Source organism: Mus caroli, unplaced genomic scaffold, assembly GCF_978045245.1.
Source record: "Mus caroli unplaced genomic scaffold, Mus_caroli_1 scaffold_7, whole genome shotgun sequence".
Lineage (NCBI taxonomy): Eukaryota > Metazoa > Chordata > Mammalia > Rodentia > Muridae > Mus > Mus caroli.
In genome coordinates, this window is record NW_028227262.1 from 114824189 (window position 1) to 114844661 (window position 20473).

The 20473-nt window shown below is 44.3% G+C and overlaps 1 protein-coding gene across 6 annotated transcripts in view; it reads right to left on the minus strand.

The window, feature by feature from the left end:
- The window catches only part of Cald1 (caldesmon 1), a 183933-nt gene that overhangs the window by 16148 nt on the left and 147312 nt on the right, over positions 1-20473 (minus strand). For 4 of the 6 annotated variants that reach the window (XM_085840746.1, XM_029478314.2, XM_085840745.1 and 1 more), the window contains 6 exons: positions 19567-19701; positions 14903-15893; positions 13576-13659; positions 8028-8173; positions 5746-6010; positions 3524-3664 (listed from right to left, as the gene is read on the minus strand). In XM_085840746.1, coding sequence (XP_085696872.1) covers positions 3524-3664; positions 5746-6010; positions 8028-8173; positions 13576-13659; positions 14903-15893; positions 19567-19701 — 1762 coding nt within the window. The remainder of the gene's footprint in view (positions 1-3523; positions 3665-5745; positions 6011-8027; positions 8174-13575; positions 13660-14902; positions 15894-19566; positions 19702-20473) is intronic. The other 2 variants (XM_029478317.2, XM_021165247.3) reach the window with 1 other exon arrangement.

The following is a 20473-nucleotide window of genomic DNA, read 5'->3' on the forward strand; positions in this document are numbered from 1 at the left end:
TCAACATCCAAATGTTCCCTTCCCATCAGCAGTGTACAGTATCACCTGGTTGTTAGAATGGTTATAACCAACGCTGCTATCTGGAGAGCATCGCTAGGTATTGGAATTCCACTATAGGATAAGCTAGGTTTAGGAAGATCCCAGAAAGTTCTCTAAGGAACTTTCATCGGGACCAAAGGCAGATAGTATACACCTAAATGCCCATCTATATTATGCAAAAATTTAAAATTGTCTGGTCCTTTCTGTACATTTTCTTTAAATGATTGTTAACATGTGCGGCTCCAGGAGAGAGAAGACAGGGGGTCCCTAGGGAGGCCACCGGGATCCAAATGAGAAGTGAGGATCCTCAGGAGCTTGGTAGAGAGGAGATGGTTAAAGAGTTGGGGAGGAGGGGAGGAGCCCCAGTTTGTCTAGAAATCAGAACAGATAGGATCTAGAAGTCCCAGTGACTGCTCTCATGTTATCAGTACTGTTCAAGGAAGACTCAACTTGGGAGAGATTTTAAAGCAGGAAGAGAGAACATTATTTTCTTTGATTATTTGTTGATCCAGGAACAAAAGAGCAGGTCCAGGGACAGGCTGCCCTGGTGGCTGCTCAGAGATAAGCAGCGAGGAGGGAGGACACTTCTCCCGGGCTGGGTGTCTGCTTTCCTGGCTGTTCCTTTTGTCTTGCTGATCATTCCAGTGATCCTCAAGCCAAGTGTTTGCCATAAAACTCTCAAACAACCAAAGGAAAACACTTATTGTCTTGTTTTGTTTTGTTTTTTTTAGATAGAGTTTTACTCTGCAACTCAAGTTGGCTTGGAACTCGCAAGGTCCAGGCTGGCCTTGAACTGGTGATCCTCTTGCTCTAGTATCTCAAGTGCTGGGATCAAAGGAGTGAGTTACCACACTCAGCCTGAAGCACTTTTTTTTTTCCAGACTTATTTTTTTAATTTTTATATGTATGGGTGTTTTGCCTATCTGTATGTATGTCAGCACGCAGTGCCCATGGAGGCCAGAAAAGGTATTAGATCCTCTAGAGCTGTCAATTCCAGTGTCGGTGTTCAGAAATGAAGCTGGCCTATTGCAGGCCTTGTTGTGCTGGCCCTGAAGGCTTCCTGGTTGGGATGCAGTTCCCTTTGTGAGTTCTGAGTCACTCCCCATGAGGCTCTCAACTGTATTCGTGTCGAGGTAGAATTTTTTTTCTTTCTCACAGTATGCAAAACAAGCTAGCTATGCTACAAATATCAGATATTAAAAAAAAATTCCCACTCTGTCTCATTGGTGTGCTGGAGGGTTTTCAACTTGACACAGGCTGAAGTCACCTGAGAGGAAGGAACTTCAGTTAAGAAAATGCCTCCGTACGATCAGGCTGTCCATGTTTCCTTAAGTAGTGATTGATGGGGGAGGGCCCAGCCCACTGTGAGTGATGCCAACCCTGGGCAGGTGGTCCTGGGTTCTATAAGAAAGGAAGGCGAGTGAACCATGGGGAGCAAGCCAATAAGCAGCACCCCTCCATGTCTTATGCACCGGCTCATGCCTCCAGGTTCCTGCCCTGTCTGACTTCCTTCAGGGTTAAACAATGATGTAAACCAAATGGATTTTCCCAAAGCAGACCCGAGTTGAGTGTTGAAGTACAAAAAGCCATGTGTTTCCTAGCAACAAAGATCCATTCTGAGAAACACTGTCCATTGGGCAATTTATTGTGTGAGCACCGTGCTTCCTTCCTACTTACAGAAACTAGGACGCCTACCCCTACTGTCATTATGTACCAGTATTGTGCATGTGTCTGAGATAAGCCAAATCACTGTGACCCAGTTCACAATGCTATGTTGGAAAGTGTTAGAACTGTAACCAACCTGGGCTCAGTGATGCAGGCCTTTAGTCCTAGCACTTAGGAGGCAGAGGCAAGTGGATTTGGGTGAGCCTGGTTGACATAGCAAGTTCTAGGACAGCCGGGGCTACATACTGAGACACTGTCTCAAAACAGACAAAACAAAAGACCCATGACTAGCATTCACGGTGTCATTAAAAACTAAGTGAAATTACTTGAGAAAAAAATGCTGGGGGCTGCTGATACAGCTCATTTAGTAAAGTATGTGACCTAGAAGCATGAGGACATGAGGTCAGTCCCCAGGTCCTATGTATAAAGTCAGCTGAGAGGTGGCATGTTCCAGGCTAAGAAGAGAATCTGACTCAACAAAGTGAAGGTGGATGGCTTCTGAGGAGCAACATTTGAGGTTGACTTTTGGCCTCTACACATATGCATATTCATGCAGACATATCCCCCCCCCCACATGTGTAGCCCTCACATTCACATAAAAACATTCTGACAAATAGGAAATATATGTAATATGCATCCAAACTAGGAAGCCCTCAGGGCCAGCACAACAAGGCCTGCAATAGGCCAGCTTCATTTCTGAACACCGACACTGGAATTGACAGCTCTAGAGAATCTAATACCTTTTCTGGCCTCCATGGGCACTGCATGCTGACATACATACAGATAGGCAAAACACCCATACATTAAAAAATTAAAAAAAATAATTGGTCTTTGGTCACTTTCATACACTACGTGCACATGTAGCCATGGGAGCCCGACTGTGACTCCACCCTGGCACTGCCCATTATTGATGGTTGTGGTCTAGCTAGGCTGACAGTAAATGAGGATGGGGTTCAAATGTTAAAGGTTCTCTGAGGATTCACTCACTCTTTCACTAGTCATCTGAAAAATATTTATTAAATGTCTTCAATACAGAAGGTACCATACCGGGTATTCAAAGCAACAGAGAGACTTGGGAATAAATGGCCTACTGAGTCGACTGCCTTTCCCCAACATCTCAACCACTCCACAGTCTCCCTGACTTCAGTTCTTTTCGGTCCTCTTTTCTCTCAGAAAGAACTTCTGCCCTGAAAGTTAGGAGCTCTGATCCATGAAGGCAGTAGTAAGATTGAACTCTACTGGGAAAGATCCCTATCCAAGTTGTATCTCATCTCCTACAGAAATAGCTTTGCAGTTTGGATCTGGACCAATGTCCAGTTGCTCTGCTTTTAGCAATCACAACATTAACATAAAAAGCAGCTGAAAGAGTCAGGGGTCAAATGTTTGTCGTTCTCCATATGGTACTATCCAATTCCCAATGTGCTATATAAAAGGTAGGGCCTTTGGGTGAATTCCTAATGAATGGGACTAGTGCACTTCTTAAAGAGCCAGGCAGAGCTTGTGTGTCCCTTCTTTTCTCTTTCATCATAGGAGAACACAGCAAGAAAATGTCATTGTCATCTATAAAGAACCAGATATTGAATTTGCTAATGCCTTCCTTGACCTTGGACTTTTCTGCCTCCAGAACTGTGAGCAATAAGTTGTTCATGGTACCCGGTCCAAGATGTTTCAGTAAAGTAGACTGGACAGATTAACACAGGACAGCAAAGAGCTACATGAAGCCAGGGAAGTCTTGGATGATCAAAACCTAAAGGGACTCCAGTGAGATTCCTAGGATGCTGGAGGGGAGATTTTATAGGAAGTATTTCTGCGAAGATACCTTGAGAGATGAGCCTTTAGGAGTGAAGCACTTGAATGGCTTCTTGTCCTCGGACAGGCCATCCTCTGGCATCTTCTGGCGCTTCTCAGCAGCTTCTGCCCTTCTCCTTTCGATCTCTTCCTTTAACCTCCTCTTCTCTTCCTGAGACAGACAGAGTCAATAGCATCACAACGTGCTTCAGCGCTGTGAGCCCAAGAGCATCAATCAGAGGGCAACAACAGACTTAACCCTAGTACATATGTTGTCCCATCTTCTGGGGGTGCTCAGGAGAGGGTGCCCCTGAGCACAGGAGTCCAGCTGCCTGGATTTGCATTCTGGAGGGGCACTTTCCATCAGTGTGACCTTGGTCTTACCTGCTACCTGCCTCAGTTTCCCCACTTATAAAACAGAACCGCAGAAATCATCTAGTTTTATGATGACTAGTTTAGAAAAATGTGTGTGAAATGTTTAGACTGCCACCCTGCTCGACAAGTCTCCCTTGAAGGTGATGTGTTATCCTCACATCTTGTAAGTCATTTAACAGCAACCTTCCACTTCTGAATAGGCAAAGGAATACAAAGGCCCCCTCCACCTGCTTCCAGGAAGAGTTGTCAAGGTGGAATCCTTTGTACAAAACGGGCAATAAATCTATGGTACCAAGTCTAGCAAACTACATGAGTCTGACAAATTGTGATGATTTTGTGGTAGCCCCTGACTCAACTGAAGACATCATTTTAGGTGCTGGCCTCATTGAAAACTGGAGTTAGAAGAGACACTGGAAAAATTAAATTTCCACACAACTTAGGGAAACTGTATAACATCCTTGTCAGAAAAACCAATGAAAATCTTTTCACATATTTTGAGGGAATAGGAGCTTGAGACCTGGAAAGTTCTAGGCTCAGGAGTTGGGGAAGTAGGACCTCCATGCCTACTCCATTAAACATCTTCAAACAAGTCATTCTAATAATTGGATCCCTGGCTCCTTTCCCCATAAAATGAGAATGTACCCCAGGATAAAAGGGGAAAAATGTACTTTGTAAACCATAGCCATCTAGGCTGAGGCTGATGGAGCGTATTTCTCATGTGCTGAGGCCAAGTTTCCTTCCTTGTAACTTGATCTGTTCCATGTTAAGAATGGAACAAATGCATCTGTCAACTGTGACAGGGCTCGGGTGGCACAGGAAGTCAAGGGTTGGGTCCTGGTATATAGAAGTTGAGTCTGGTCTGCTTGGAGAAACTTTAGGGATAGAAAGATGGCTCAGCAGTAACGTTTGTGGTAGGAGCCTGGAGACCTGAATATGATCCTTGAAACCCACATTAAAATCAACTCCACAAAGTTGTCCTTTGACCATACACAGGTACACGCACATATATGCATAACACACACACACACACACACACACACACACACACACACACACAATCATCTATAACATTTCTACGAAGACTTCAAATATTGGACATCATGGAACAGCCGTTTTTCTTTTCTGTCTCTTTGTGTTTGATTTTTCCTGCAGGCAGAGTTTCTCTGTGTAACCCAAGCCAGACTGGAACTTACTATAGAGCCCAGACTAACCTGGAACTCAAGATTGTATTGCTTCCGTCTTCCAGTGCTAGGCTTCCAGGCACACACCCGCCACACCCACCCTGCTTCCTAGCTTGCCTCTGTGGTAGGCTGTAGACTTTTCATCTCTCTCAGATTTCCCACTGTTCTTTATTGAGAGGTTATAGAGAACAATAGGCTAAATGGGAAAATTTCACACAACTCCCCTGTGCCTCAGTTTCTTCATCTAGAAAAATGGAGACACAAGGACTCAGGGTTCAGAAACATGCCAGTACATGCTAAGTTTATCATCATAATAAATTATTATTACTATTATTATTATTGTTGTTGTTGTTATTATGTTATTGTGAGGCAGGGTCTCCTGTAACCCAGGCTAGCCTTGAGCTCAATGTGTAGTGAGGGAGGACCACCCTGATTTTCTGATTCTTCCCCACCTCCTGAGGATCACTTGGGTATATGTACTGCTCTGGATTGAACCCAGAGTCTTCATTGTGCATGCTGGAACGAGCACTCTACTGACCGAACTACCAGGTTTGTTACTGCCCCAGAGTCCATACTCCGAAGAGCAGCAGGGAGCTTCCTTGAGGGGCTGGTCCTCTTTAGGCTACAAGGTCGTGAGCCATGCACTTAAGGACGTGGGGACAGGCAGGTTTCCCCGGCCGGGCCACGCAGCCCTTACCTCCTCCCTAGCTTTTCGATCAGCCTCCTCCTGCTTCCTTCTCTGCTCCTCTTCCTCCAGGACCTTCCTTCTCTCTTCCCTCTTTTTCTTCAGCTCTTCCAGCTCCAAGGCTGCCTCCTGTTGCTTCTGTTTGAGTTTTTCAAACTCTTCGTTCTCCGTCTCCCCGCGGCGTCGGCGCAGCTCCTCCAGCCTCTTGCCGGCTTCCACTTGTGGGGCACCTTCAGCTTCCTTGTCCCCACTGGCCCGGCCTCCTGAACGGCTGGGGCTGAGGGAGGTGAAAAGGAAAGGCAGTTACTCGGCTCTGTCTTGCAGCCCCCGTTGGAAGGAAGGGGGCGGGTGTATGCCTGCAGGTGCCAAAGCCAGGCACCTGATCCTCACACCAGTCCTGGGGGGTGGCTGGGGGATCTTCGTGGAATATAAGTCCTCTCTACTAGGGCAAAGTAAAAATGATGCACCTAATGTGGAAAAAAAATCCCATATCTGTGCAATACTGACTTCTATTTAAATACTTCTTAACTCATAGTCCAACACAGGAATCCCACCCCAGACACCTTCGACAGGAACAGATGAAGCCTCACTGTTTAACGTTTACTCTGTGTGATGGATGGCACAAAGCTTCTGGCTACGGAACTAGAGAATTAAAACAGGAAGGGGATTCAGGATTCAGTGTACAGAGCTCATCTTGACTATACACCTCATGCTTTGGACACTTTGGAATATAATGCCTCCTCTAGGACAGGCTTTTCAGGTTAAAAAAAAATCATCAATTTAGTAGATTTAAAAAGTGGAAAAAACGAAGTGCATTGTGTAGAGAAAAATATAGTACCATATTTTGAAACGACTTTATTTTTTTTTAGCTGTAATGTGTATGTGGGTAAGGATCATGATATAAAGTCAGTGTGTTACTTGAGCTGAGGCTATAAAGTATAAACATATTTCATCTAGGTTCTTGATGGTTAAAGAGGAACTCTCATTTTGAACTCAAACGAGGCTAAAGGGTTTCTTACAAACCTGCATTGCTCTCTCAGTGCTACAGGGCCCCAAGCCTGTGACTCCTTTCAGTGAGGCTCTTTGCAGTTTTGGGACACTAGTTTGCTCTTTCTAAGATCATGAGGTGTGGATGAGAAAATGGACTCATCTCTGGGATCCACTAGGTGTCTCTCGGCCTTTACATAATCAAAGTGTCTGTCCTGAGACTCTGGTACAACCAGTCATGCAGAGGCAAACTTCACATCAGGAAGTGCAGGCTTAGATTTCCTGGGATGGAAAGCTGGCTACACAGCACTATCGTGCATAGTGCAAGGCCAATTTAAAATATACATTTCTGGTTACATTAAGTTATATGTATATTGTCTGATCCTGTGTGTCTGTCTATCGTGAATATTCCATACGTAGAAAAATATCTGGAATCAATGTTACTTTTGAACAAAATTAAAAACAAAACAAAACTAAGAATCCAGTCAACTTACACCCAAACAGGAGTAAGACTGGCTATTCTGCCTCTACCTATACAGGCTGGTGGGCTTACAACATAGGGTGGTATATGGTGATACCTTCCAGAAAGTCCTGTCATGTCTTTTGCTTTTGTAGATTTAAGGCAAATCAGACACAAGGCTTTATTTAGCCCATGTAGAACAAAGCACACAGCTTGCTTTTAGCTCAGCTGGTAATCTGTTAACTCTCTCTTTCTCTTTCTCAATGTGTGTGTGTGTGTGTGTGTGTGTGTATGTGTGTGTGTATACAGTTCAAAAAAATGGGAAAATAAAAACAGGTGTCCCCCTTGGTTCCCTTGCAAATTTCCAGAGGGCTCTTAAAATCCTATGGTAAAGAGCTGTGATTTGGCTTAATCTAATGTGCCCCAAGTTTTTGGACCATAGACTAATACTCATTTACAACCTTTATAAAAACAAACAGAGAAAGGTTTGTAGGAAATAGTCTGAACCATACATACAAGGCAGGAACCAATGACATTAATCCCAGTTATGATATTTCTTAATACACTGATACCACGTAAGGGTATTAGGTTAAAACATGGGCACTAAGCATTATAGTCCTTGCTATTAAAAAAAAAAAAAAGAAAAAGGAAATAGAAGAGAACTAAGCTGTGGTTGAGCAATGAGTGCTGGTCTATTGTCAGTGACAGGGTATCTTTAAGTCAATGGCCAATGACCTCAAAACAGAAGAATGCCATCTGCTTAGCTCCTTTCTGTCCAGAGGCACATGATGAAGAAACCCATTCTCCCTCCCACATATGAGGAGATTCTTAGATAGTCATGCCTTACCTGAAAGCATTCTCGGTTTGTTTAAGTTTGTGGGTCATGAATTCTCCATTCTGCGCCTTCACTTCTGTAAATCCTTTCTTTCTATCCAAGAAGCTCTTGACTTCTTCTTTGGGCTCTTTGTCCTTTTTAATCTTCTCATCTTTGATCTAACCAAGGATACATATCAAGAAGAGAGATAACTAACTATAAACATCATACTAGGCTTTAGCTGGTTTTAATGAAGACCTCAACTTTTAAGGAAGTCATTAGATTTGAGGTAGAGCAACCATCCAGAACATGATATAGAAACAAAATCAAGAAGAACAATAGAGAGTAAGCCATGGCTCTTTGGCCTGTGAGACAGACTTAGACTGTAACGTTAGAAAGTCAAGAGCCTCTGCTGATCTCACTGGAGTTTTCATTTGTGGGAGCAGCACTGTTGCTGTTTTTAGAAACTATCTCGTCCTGGGAACTCCACCTAAGATTAGTAGCTTGCAGTTCCCACTAGGAAGAGCAGTTACAGGTCATTTTGATGGAAGACTGGCAGTGTAGCTTGGCCAAGTTTCTTCTTAGTTAAAGGGAGCATCTTTGATCAAAGCCTAATAAGGAAGAAGTAAGAGGAAAGCCAGCAGGTAGTCCAGATCTGCCATTTCTGGTGCTTTGGTCAAATTTGTATGGTGTCCCAAGGAGGTAATAAAACCTAACTTTTAGAACCATGTCTGAAGGCACATAAACCACTAAAATTAGCAGGGGACAGGGATAGTTCTAGTGTACACATTGATATCCATTGGCAGGAAAGATTTAGACCTCCAGAAGTGGGTTTGTGATCATCGTGGATAACAGAAGAAAGGCTATCTGGAGGGAAAGTGGACCTTAGTATTTTTGTGGTTGTTGTGTAGTAAATTCTTCATGGTAGACAAGACACATTATTTCAAAGTAGCTTTTGAGATGGGCAGAGAGTTCAAATTACTATCTCATCCATTCTTAAAACATGAGCAGGAGAGAGTGACCGCCACTGTTCTGAAATAGTTGTAAAGAGCTAGTGCTCAGCAGAAATATTTGGAAGAGGAAAGGTAGACCATGAGAATACAAGGCTTCAAGGATGCCCAGAACTTTTTCTCTTTATCTGACCACTCACTGCTTTCCAGCGACTCTTGACACCCTCTGGACATTTACACCTAAAAGGCATGTTTTACAAGGTAGAATGGCGGTGTTACGGACTACCTTTTATAGCCCTTAGCCTGATAATCTTCCTTAAATGGTATTAAATCACCATGGATGGACTACTCACCGACACTGCTCCAGTGAGTTAAGATTTTGATTTCCCTACAAGGCAGGATATACATGGGTGTCCATGTATACTAAGGGACATGTGGCCGGTCTACTCATATTCTCAGGCAAAGCTTTCTTAGGAACATCCTTAATGTAATAGTGATGACTTGCGTTCGTCTGAAAGTTATTTTCTCCTTTTGATGCTAAAGAGGGGGGGCTGCAATGCTGCTGCCATGTCCTCTCTGACAGATTTGTCTGCGACCAAGGAGGCCGTTTGATTCTAGGGCTGTTAACAACCCAGTTTCTCTGGGAATCTCATCAAGATATAGTGAGATGAAGTGATCACTTTCCACATACCACCATCTTATTGTTCTCTTGGCCCCTGGATGATTATGAGCGAGAAAAGGAGGCTTGGGCCCTGTAGAGCAGTGTGATCAGAATGCTTGGTGGCTGTCCTTGCCCTTTAGAACATATTGGTAGTCACTGAAAAGGCGGGAGAAGACAGTCTAGTTTCATTTTGGCCTGTCACTGTTGGATAGAGTCCTAGACACCATGGGCTACAGTTCACACCCTGGTTAATATGTATCTGGGAATACAAATATAGAGGTAATGGGAGATATTCCCAGGATATCCATGAAACAAATTCTGAGTCAAGTCTTACGGTTTATGGTGGCAACTGCTTAGGTAAATTTCTTTTAACTCACTTCTTTTATTTTGAAGTCAGAAATATTTTCATTTCCCCAAAAGGTATTATCAGATTTATTGGCAAACAAAACAAAACAAAAGAAAAGAAAACAAAACAGAAAAACCAAAACGTAAACTAGCTTTGTAAAAGCATTAGATGCCTATGAGAAGAAGAGTCCCCCACTCTACTTGTTGGGAAGGGTTTTGGTGGGTGGTCTCCTCATATTCTCAGGGGAAAACTTCCTTAGAAACATTCTTAATGTAATAATGACGACCAGCGTTTGACTGAAAGTTATTTTCTCCTGAGAAATAAATAAGAGACTCCACGGGATCCTTAAATTTTAGTTTAAAGAGTACAGTGGATTAGATTCTATGGCAAATTCATGGCAAGCCCACAAGCCTTCTGAGTCGCTGGGAACTAGATCTCTTAGGTCTCTTGGAATGTTACCACCAAAAAAGATCTCTGTGGAAGGGTCACTGGGTGGTCACAAGTGTTGAAAAAGCAAGCAGGTTTCTTCATTCACAGATAACATGGCTGTACTTCTAAACAGCCTCTAGATTCTTGGATGTTTGGATGAGACTCCGTTTAGCTGGGCTACTTAGTGGGAGAAAACATGAGCATACGGGGGTGTGGGAACTTAGGCATGACCTTAAACTGGAGAGAACTCCGGAGGCCAAGGGAACACACGGACCTGAGTCTCTGTGTCGTGCTACTCTGCACGACAAAGTTCCAGTATAACAGCAAGACTTGGATGTCAGTTGCAGGCCTTCACGAGCTTCAGATCCCCACATCCTCATCTGGATCCCTATTCTACCCCACACATGTCCTCCTGGCTCTTTGTTCCTGAAATTTGGCTCATGGACAACTTAAACCTTCAGCAGAGAGCTTAGACTCCAGCTTAAAGCGCCCGAGTCATTCTTTAACCAAATTTCCTGGATGCACATGCATGCTAAGGTCACACTGTATGTTCAGGACATGTGGGCCTGGGTGACAGGAATATTAGTCACAAAAGACCCTGTGACTGACTCTCTCTCTCTCTCTCTCTCTCTCTCTCTCTCTCTCTCTCTTTCTCTCTCTCTGTTAAAAGCCAAGAAAACAAAACCAAATAGAAGAACTGAAAAGAGACAGCTTGTAATGGAAGAGGAGAGACAGAAACTTAATTATGTCTCAGAGTCAGAGATCATTTGCACCCCATGGCTGCCACAGAGTTCAGCTGCGGTGGAGGAATACAGGGGATTTATTTATTTGTTTGTGTTGTAAAGCACTGGAGAGACTTTGGGAAATGCTTCCCCTAGCAGGGCAGAGGAATGTTTGTGTTCACTTTCGGTTGGCCTAGCTGCTTATATTGTATGGCTCCCTAATCCTGCCAGGAAAGGTTTCTGCTTGCTTTTGTGATAAAAGAAAGAAGAAAGGAAAGGAAGGAAGGAAGGAAAGAATGAACAAAAGGAAGAAAAGAAGAAAGGAAGAAAGAGGAGAGGAGAAGAGAGGAGAGGAAGGAAAGAAAGAAAAAAGGAAGGGAAAGAAGGAAAGAAAGAAAAGAAATGAAGGGAGGGCATAATAGGATAGGGTTATTCAAAATGTCTGAATCATGCTAAATGATTTAAAATTGCCTATATAACACACCAGTCCAGCTAGTTGAGAAGGGAGAACTCTATCCATTCAGTCGCAGTTTATCTATATACAATGTTAAAATCTTAAAATTGATCTTTTGAAAAGACTGATTGGAGGTGATTATCTAGCCTGGTATAAAAAAGGAGCCGGAAGTTCTGAGCCCTGGAATGTGCTGTTGGGCAAACTGGGAAAGGGATTGTGGCAGGCTGGAAAGCAGCTATTCCCTGGAGTGTCTGACTGATACCATGGACTTTCCCTTATCTGAGAAGAGGCAGAGGGATGACTGAGGATGAGCCTCTTCTGACTCAGATGGAGGCGTGGGATGCTTTGGCCACGAAAAGTAAATCACTATCTGGCCTAAATGAACGTTCACATCAGCAGAGGGTATTTACTGAAGCCCTCTGCCCACATTTCACCACTGAGTTGCAAATCTCATGCTTTCTTCCTGTGTCTGACACTATTTGAGTTTGGTTCTGAGACAGCTTTGTCATACAGATGGACCTTTACACAGTCCAGGGTGTTCAGCCGTCTCCTTAGCTGCCTGGTAGAGCTAAATTCAGTTTCCGGGTCATCAGTATTTGCATCTCCTCCCTCCTTCAGATAGCCAGGGCTCACGGTCAAACCACACATTCTACTAACGTCGAGAGGAACATAAGTCTTCAAGTAAATATACAGGGTCTTGTGTGACTCTTACAAAGCCACCTAAGGGAACCACCCATATGCTACTTAACATGGCCGTCTATTTTCTACACATGGAATTTTCTTTACAGCTCTGGATTTTCTTAATGGATGCTCTAACAGAGACCTGTAGTGGGATTCCATTTGGGCCAGTACCCAGTGGCTACCGATTGTTTCATCAGTCTCTTGGGAAACATCATTCAGGCATTTCTATGTCTCCTGGTTCTGTGCCACCACATCCAACTGTCTGAACTTACTGGATGACATAGCAGTTTGTAGTGTCACCTGAGGCTACCATAGGCAGGCTGGTTAGAACCAGGAGGCTTTCTGCCCTGGCACTATATGCTGGATTGCTATGGCACCTGTGTCCAGAAGCCTCACTTACTTACCTATGAGCATCCTGGCACCTGCTCCCCTGTGTGTGTGCCTCATTAATGCAATGCAGAGGCTGTGGCCAGACTTTGCTTTTTGAGAATCATACATCATCGTCTTCGGCTCACCAAAATTTCTACTGAGATTTAGGTTGGGGTAGGGGTGTGCTTTTTCATGAAAAAGTTAAAGTGTTAATGAAAGCCAGCTGGAAATATATCACGATTGAAATGTAAGCTGCGAAGGGCTCACAGAAGCCAAAATTACACTGTCAGAGCAGGATGTAGGCAAGACTGAGGAGCAGGGCTGTCCGAGTTCTTGACTGTGACAAACACTAAGAAAGCTGCCCACAGCTGCCCACGTGCCCTCGAATGCTTTCAATTCTGCTTCCTTTTTGTGAACATATGTGTATGGTTGTATGAGTGTATATGACTGTGTGCACATGTGTGCTTGTGTGTGTGTGGTATAAGAGTGTGTATGAATATGTGTGTACAAGTGTGTGTGTGTGTGTGTATGTGTGTGTGCAAGGCACAGGTTGATTTTGGGTGTTGTCTATTGCTTTCTACCATAACTTTTGAGACAAGGTCTTACACAAAGCTAGAGCTCACTGTCTGGCTAGATTGGCCGCCAGTGAGTCCCTGGGATCCCCTACTCATCCTATTGTCTTTGCCTCCCAAAGCTGGAATTACAGACACTCCCCTATACCATGCCCAGCTTTTTATGTGGGTGCTGGGGACCCAAACTCGAGTCCTCCTGCTTGAGTGACCAGCACTTTACTCACTGGGCCATGTCCCCAACCTGATTAATTAGTTTAGAGACACCTATACAATCTCATCAGTGACTCATGAGCCACAGCCTGGAAACCACAGGGGAGGGGTTGCAATTCCAAGATCAGATCCAGGCCTGCTGCTTTCCGCGTGGCTTTAGGATATGATTATTCTTAAAGACATTTACCTCTTCCTTTCTGAAGGCAGGCTTGTCATCCTGAGGCTTTTGTCTTTGAGCTTGCCCTTTAACTCCTCTTTCTTCTTCCTTTTCCTTTTCAAGAACGGGGAAGGTCACTCACGTAAATAGAAGCCCTGTCTAGCTTGCAAGAGTGAGAGGGTGTTCAGATCACTCCGCGTGGGCTGTGATGTCACTGTGACCCATCTCAGTGACACACTCAGACTCCCTGGTGCCAGTGGTACCTGGTGCTAGTGGCTTGTCAGCAAGGGTGATATGTCCCACCCCTCCCTATTTCTTGTCCTCCTGTGCCTCCCACTGTGCTCACTGGAATCTAGCATGACATGGTGTTTCAGGCATTGACATCCTGCTCAGGATTTTCTCAATGACAGCCATGTGCATGAGCCCTGGGTATAGAAGCAGGGGTGGAAAACAACTTCAGTGCGAGGCAGTGCAGAGGGCTCACTCTGGAGAGGTGAGCGTGCAAGCGGTTCTCTTGTCTTTTACAGCTCTTACAGGGTTTGTTTTTAATGCAGCCTTGCAGATAGAGAAAAAAAACCCACAAAATGTTTATATTTTATACTTCCTTCTCCAACTGCTATCCCTACCTATTCTTCCTGAGCCACATAGCAAAAGGGAGCAAACTGCGAACTCTCAATTGTCCATCAGTTGTTAACTGGCCCTATCCCAGACCAGTGGTTTTCTGCAAGTCTACATTAAACCCAGGTCTACATGATGGCAAGTCAGGCTTTTAAAGGTGTTTTGTTTTTTTTTGGTTTTTTGTTGTTGTTGGGGTTGGGGGAGCATCCAACAATCTCCTTACTCTCCTGGATTCCAGTTGACTTCAAAGGATTTATAATTTTATCTAAGACTAAATGTCTGAATTTAATTCTTTTTCTCAACTCCCCAGTCCCTAATTTTAAAATGAAAGATAAAAACTGCTATCAAACACCAGAGTGAGGTGAGAAGTATAGGCCTCTTGCCTCATGCACACCCAGGGAATATGACAGACAGAGGGAGTTCAGATGCAGATGTACAAACAAGCTGACAGAAACCCACCACATTCGGCATCTTTGGGCTAATTCATTTTTTTTAAATAACCACAGCACCCAAGCACCAAGCAATTGATTTCTTTCTGGTTGTCTCATTAATTTGGTCGATTGCATTCTCAGCTGTGGTTCAATTGCCCCATGCTTGGGTATTGCTATGGCCTGAAAAAAAAAATGAAGTTTGCCAACTGATGAAGCACGTGCATGAGGCCTCAGCCCCCACTTGGGTGTGCATTGCATTTCTCATGAGTCACAGGCATCACACAGTAGGTGCACAGTGCTTACTGTACCTGCATCTTTGGGATAGCTGTCTGAAGTCTGTCGTCTGGGACCTCCCTTCCATTCACCCCTTTCCTGTCCGCTTTCTCTGCTCCTTTCTCCCCCTTGTCCTTGGCTTCTTGCTTCTCACTCCTTTGCTCCTCCAGCTGCTGTTTCTGTCTTTGCTCTTCTATCCTAGCCTTCTCCTCCTCCTCTGCCTTGGCCTTCTTCTGTGCCTCAGCCACTCTTCTCTGTTCCTCCTCGATCCTTGCCCGCTCTGCACGCTCCTCTGCCTCCCTCCTCTCTCTCTCCTCGGCCTCCCTCCTCTCCCTCTCCTCGGCAGCGGCTTTCTGTTCTGCTTCGACTCTTGCCCGTTCCTCTGCTAGCTTTCTGTCCTGCTCGGCTTTGATTCTTTCTTGTTCTTGTCTCTCTGCTTCCAACCTCAGTCTCTCTGCCTCAGCTCTCTCTTCCTCCCCCATCTTTTTTCGACTGGCTATCTCCTCCGTGTCTTGTTCCCCATCCCCTTCTATTTTGGACTCTTCTGCCCTGACTTGCCCGTTTTCCAATACCATCAGCACAGCTTCCTCTTGGATTTCTGGTGTTTTCTCCTCTACCATCTCCTCTACCTGATTTTCGCCAAGGCACCCTCCCTTCAGCTTCTCTTGCTCCTCCTCTTCCTTTTCTTCTTTCTTTTTGTCTTCAGCATCCTGATAGCTGTTCTTCTGGTAGGACTTGATGACCACTTCTGTTTCTTCCACCTCATACCGTCCTGAGCGACTCTCTCTTTTTTCTTCCCCCTCTGCTGTCTCATTTTCAGCGGTGTCATTTTGCATTCTTCGGCTTGGGCCTGAGAGACTGCCATCTGTTATGGTCGGATCAAACTCCTTCTGACGCTCTAAGGCTTCCTGAAGGCGTTTTTGACGTCTCTCTTCTCGTCTAGCCAGGCGCTCCAGTAAGGCAGCCTCCTCGTCACCTTCTACCAGAGTGTTTGAGGTGGCTGGCTTAGACTCTTCATCGGGGACACTGCATGACAGAAGGAACATCAAAGACAACTTGTTGGTTAACCAACCATACAGAACCAACCACAGCCAGAGCAGGCACCAGCAGTATCCAGCTCACATGCCCCTAGATGTCACCACTCTATGCTTCCAACTGAGCCTATCCAAGTCTTCGCTCTTGGTCTTTCTCAGGACACTGTGTCTCCTCAACTTGTGTAGGGCCTCTGAATATTAATGTCACTCAACAAAATCAGAGGAGCATCATCATATAAGTACTTTGGCTTTTCTCTGTTTTGAAGGCTAATCCTACAGCCATGGCTCTTAATAGAGTTATGTCCCAGAGCTCCACAGAGGACACTTAGGCCGGAAAGCAACTTTCCTCCTGTGTCTCCCTTACTTACACCCCAACAGTTGTTTTCTGAGGTGACCTCACAGACTACTTCTGATTAAACCTTGATTTCGGAATCTGTGTCACCATGGATCCCAACTATGGCAAGGATCAAATGAGAACAATGAGTGAATTCTGTGAGTGTCAGAGATTCACACTGATGCCACCGAGTCATTCCTGATTTGGATCGGTGGGGCCTGAGGGACTTAGAGGGGACTTAGTGTGGCAAGTGTGAGAGTCTACATTCATGCCCATAATCTTCTCTTTGGAGACATCTAAGTGTCCTCCACAATTCATGGGCTAACGACTGCCAGTCAAGGATGGCATTTCCTATCCTCTGTCCTCCCTCATACCTAGACAGGACCAGGTAACCAAAGAAATGTAAGTATGAACAATGTGTCCAGGACAGCACAATTGATCATGTGTGTATGTTTGCCATCTCTGTTGGTGTTCAGAAGACTCTGGCTGCTAGGGCTTGACAGAGCTATGGAGGATAGAAGGACAGAAAGACCCCCGAGGCTCACTGAGGAGCCAGTTAGGCTGAATCAATGAGCCCCAGGTTCAGTGTGAGGCCCTGCTTTGAAAACAGGTGGCGAGGCAGGCCTGGTGGCATGTACCTTTAATCCCAGTGCAGAAGGCAGAGGCAGACGGATCTATGGGAGTTTGAGGCCAGCCTGGTTTACATAGCAAGATTCAGAGCAGCCAGTAAGTAATACACAGTGAGATCCCCCCTCTCAAAAAATAATATAATAAAAGTAATAAAAATAAGATTAAAAAATAAGACAGAAAGCACTTTATCCAGTACACAAAAATATCCACAGTGCACTAGTATACCGTGTTAAAATATGAAAATTCTCATAGTAACAACATTACCATAACTAATCTAGACAATATAACTCCTTTGTACAGATTTCCAAGAATAAAGAGCTTTTTCTACTTTTCTCCAATGGGTAAAGGCTGGCTAAACCCAATATTTATTTTTAAAGAAAAAAAAAAGAGGGAAAATCCAAACTGAAGCATGTCCATCATCTTAAACACTCTTCCAGGGTGCTGGACACTGCCCAGACCAAGGGCGTCGGCCCCTCCTGGCTGGAATTACCAGTCATGGGATACCAGAACGGCGACTGGAGCTGGAAGCCTATGTCTTAAAATGTTTAGAAACTCCATCAAATTTCATGGTTCATACCAAACTTGGCTCCTCTGATGTTCAAGTTCACTTGGATTTGGAAAAACACATCATATAGTTAACAACAAAATAGCATAGAGGAAAGCCTAGATTTTAAGCCTTTTGGGCCTCTGCTAGTGCTGCAGGACATTGTCGCTGTGAATTAGCCGCATGTGGATTGCATGGCCACAGGAATATGGGGAACTGGGAGGTCAATGGCAAAGGTCTGTGCACAGGACGCTTGGACCAACTGAGTTCTAGCACTTTAAAAAGGTACTGCAAATTCCGAAGCGCTCGCCAGACAAGAATACTGTTAAGAAATCCACAGACTCCACTGAGCCTTTCTCTGTTGTCTTTTATAGATCATGGTTAACAGTCACCAGTAGCTATTAAGTGCCAGTTAAAGCTGTTTAACCCCAAGAAGACTTTATACCTGTAGGTAATTAATATGCCAGCAAGAAACCAAGTGCTCAGACCCGAATATATTTTCCTTAAAAGCCACTTTTTTGTTTGTTTGTTTTAGTTCTTTTGATACAGGGTCTTGTGTAGCCCCGGGTAACCTTGCCCTCACCAAAAAGCCAAGGTTAACCACAAACTCCTGGTCCTCCTGCTTCAACCTCTGAAATGCTAGGATTAACAAGCATGTGCTATCATGCTTGGCAAAAGAATTTTTAAACGTAGGTAATCTCATCAAATGGCTACTAATAAAATTAAAGCAGAAAGGATGTGTAAGTAGAAACAGGACCTTTGTGTGTGCTGCTGACTTGGTTATTGAGCCGAGGCTCAAACCCAGGGCCTCATGGGCTCGCATAGCACTGTTATCCGAGTCCAGAAGCATGATTCTCAGAAGCAGAACACTATCGATCAGTTGTAACTTTGAAAACCATTGTGGAACACTCACTAACAGCTAGATTCAGGAAAGGCCTCAAAAACGTCTCTTTAAAAAGTATTATTTTTTGACTCCTCTCTTTAGCTCGAGAGCAGAAAAAGGCAACAGATGGCTGTGCTGCCCCCTTCCTGGAAGACTCTGCCTGGAGCACACTGTGGAGTCTGCTTAGTGTGCTTACTGTGTGCAAGGCATTGAGCGGCTTATGCGCACTCTTATCTCTCTGCGGTTGAGTAGTGTTCTTCAAAGGGAACTGTGACTGTACTTCCTCTATTCCTTCCTTCCTTCCTTCCTTCCTTCCTTCCTTCCTTCCTTCCTTCCTTCCTTCCTTCCTTTCTTCCTCCCTCTCCCTCTCCCTCTCCCTCTCTCTCTCTCTCTCTGTGTGTCTCTCTCTCTGTCTCTCTCTCTGTCTCTCTCTCTCTCTCTAATGTGTATGAGTATACTGTAGCTGTACAGATGGTTGTGAGCCTTCATGTGATTTGTTGGAAATTGTATTTAGAACCTTTGCTTGCTCTGCTTGGTCAACTCTGCTCGCTCAGTCCCTACTTGCTCTGGCCCAAAGATTTATTTATTATTGTAAATAACTACACTGTAGCTGTCTTCAGACACACCAGAAGAGGGCATCAGATCTCATTATGGATGGCTGTAAGCTACCATGTAGTTGCTGAGATTTGAACTCAGGACCTTCGGGAGAGCAGTCAGTGCTCTTACCCCCTGCACCATCTCGCCAGCCCATGGCTGTACTTTTTTAAAGTAAAGTAAAACAGTTTGCCAAGTTGGGATTCAAAGCCAGTGAATGAGTGAAACCCAGTGATCATAGCTGGCCCTCCCCCACTCCTCTTAGCTACACTTCCTCCCCAGTTAGGGACTAATTACCAATGGCCAAGGTTTCTATCGACTACCTAAATATTATATTTCTTATGAAACTTGTCTAATGCTTCAGCGTTTGCAAGACCACACTAGGAAATTAGCTGAAGAGGCCACGACCCTTAGCTTGAAGGTTTTTTTTGTTTGCTTTTGTTTTTGTTTAAAATTGACCAAGTTAACAGAGCTATTAACAGCCTCCTCTTAATATACAGAAAATAAAAGAAATAAACCAAAACTACATGTAGCTTGGGATATGCAGTCAGAAACCATCTCAGCAAAACCGAAAGCAACCATTAATGGTTGCGTTGGTCTGAGAATGCAATGGTAAACTCCATTCACTGGGGCAGACGAGGATACAACCCAGAGATGCCTCCATGAGAGGAGGACAGTACCTGTTCTGGACATGGTCTGTCACCTGTCCCAAGGATTCTTCCTCTTGCTTCTGCCGCAGCCTTTCCTGCCGGGCCCGGCGGCGCCGTTCCCTAGCGGCCTCTTCTTCGTCATCATCATTTCTCTGATAGGCAATTCTGCAACAATATAAAGACAGACACCTGAGCATGACAGCCGACAAGTGGCATCATCAGTGTCCTGGCCAAACAGCCTGGGATGACTACTGATGGATCAGAGTTCTTTCTAAAGGGATGGTTGGTTCACTGTCTCAAGTTTGGACACCCAACCAATTCGTTTTCAAACTTTTTTTTTTTAATTTGAAAAGCATCATCTAATGACCCAGAGGAAATTTTACATTGATCAAATAAACCCGAACAGCTACACCAAAGCAGTATGCCTTTGGAGACTGGGTTATGCCTTTGGAGACTGGGTTAACATATTTGCATTTTTGTACTGAGTTGATTATCACATGCAAGATTTATATGGGGAAACATCAAGTATTGAGCCCAAAATAATCAAAATATCTATAAAAATGAATTTGATACATTGTTTGAACTAGAGCCAGCTCTGACACAAAGACCAGAGAGAATCAAGTCACACTACTAAACCAAGACTTTGGTGCTAATAAGCCAAAGTTGTTCAGTAAAAGTGAAGACAATATTTTGTTTTATTTAATTTGAAAATTGTCTTGTAGTTGCATACATTTAAAAGTTTGTGTCCATTTAGGGACATCTCTTGCTTTGGGTGGGGGAGATTGCTCAGTGGTTAAAGCCCCTACCATATAAGGAGGAGGACTGGGGTTTGAGTCCAACATAAATGAAGATAAGATAGATGTCTTCTTTGGTCAGATTTTGTTTTTCCCTTCAGTTACTTTATGATAGTGGTGTGGTGTGTGTGTGTGTGTATGTG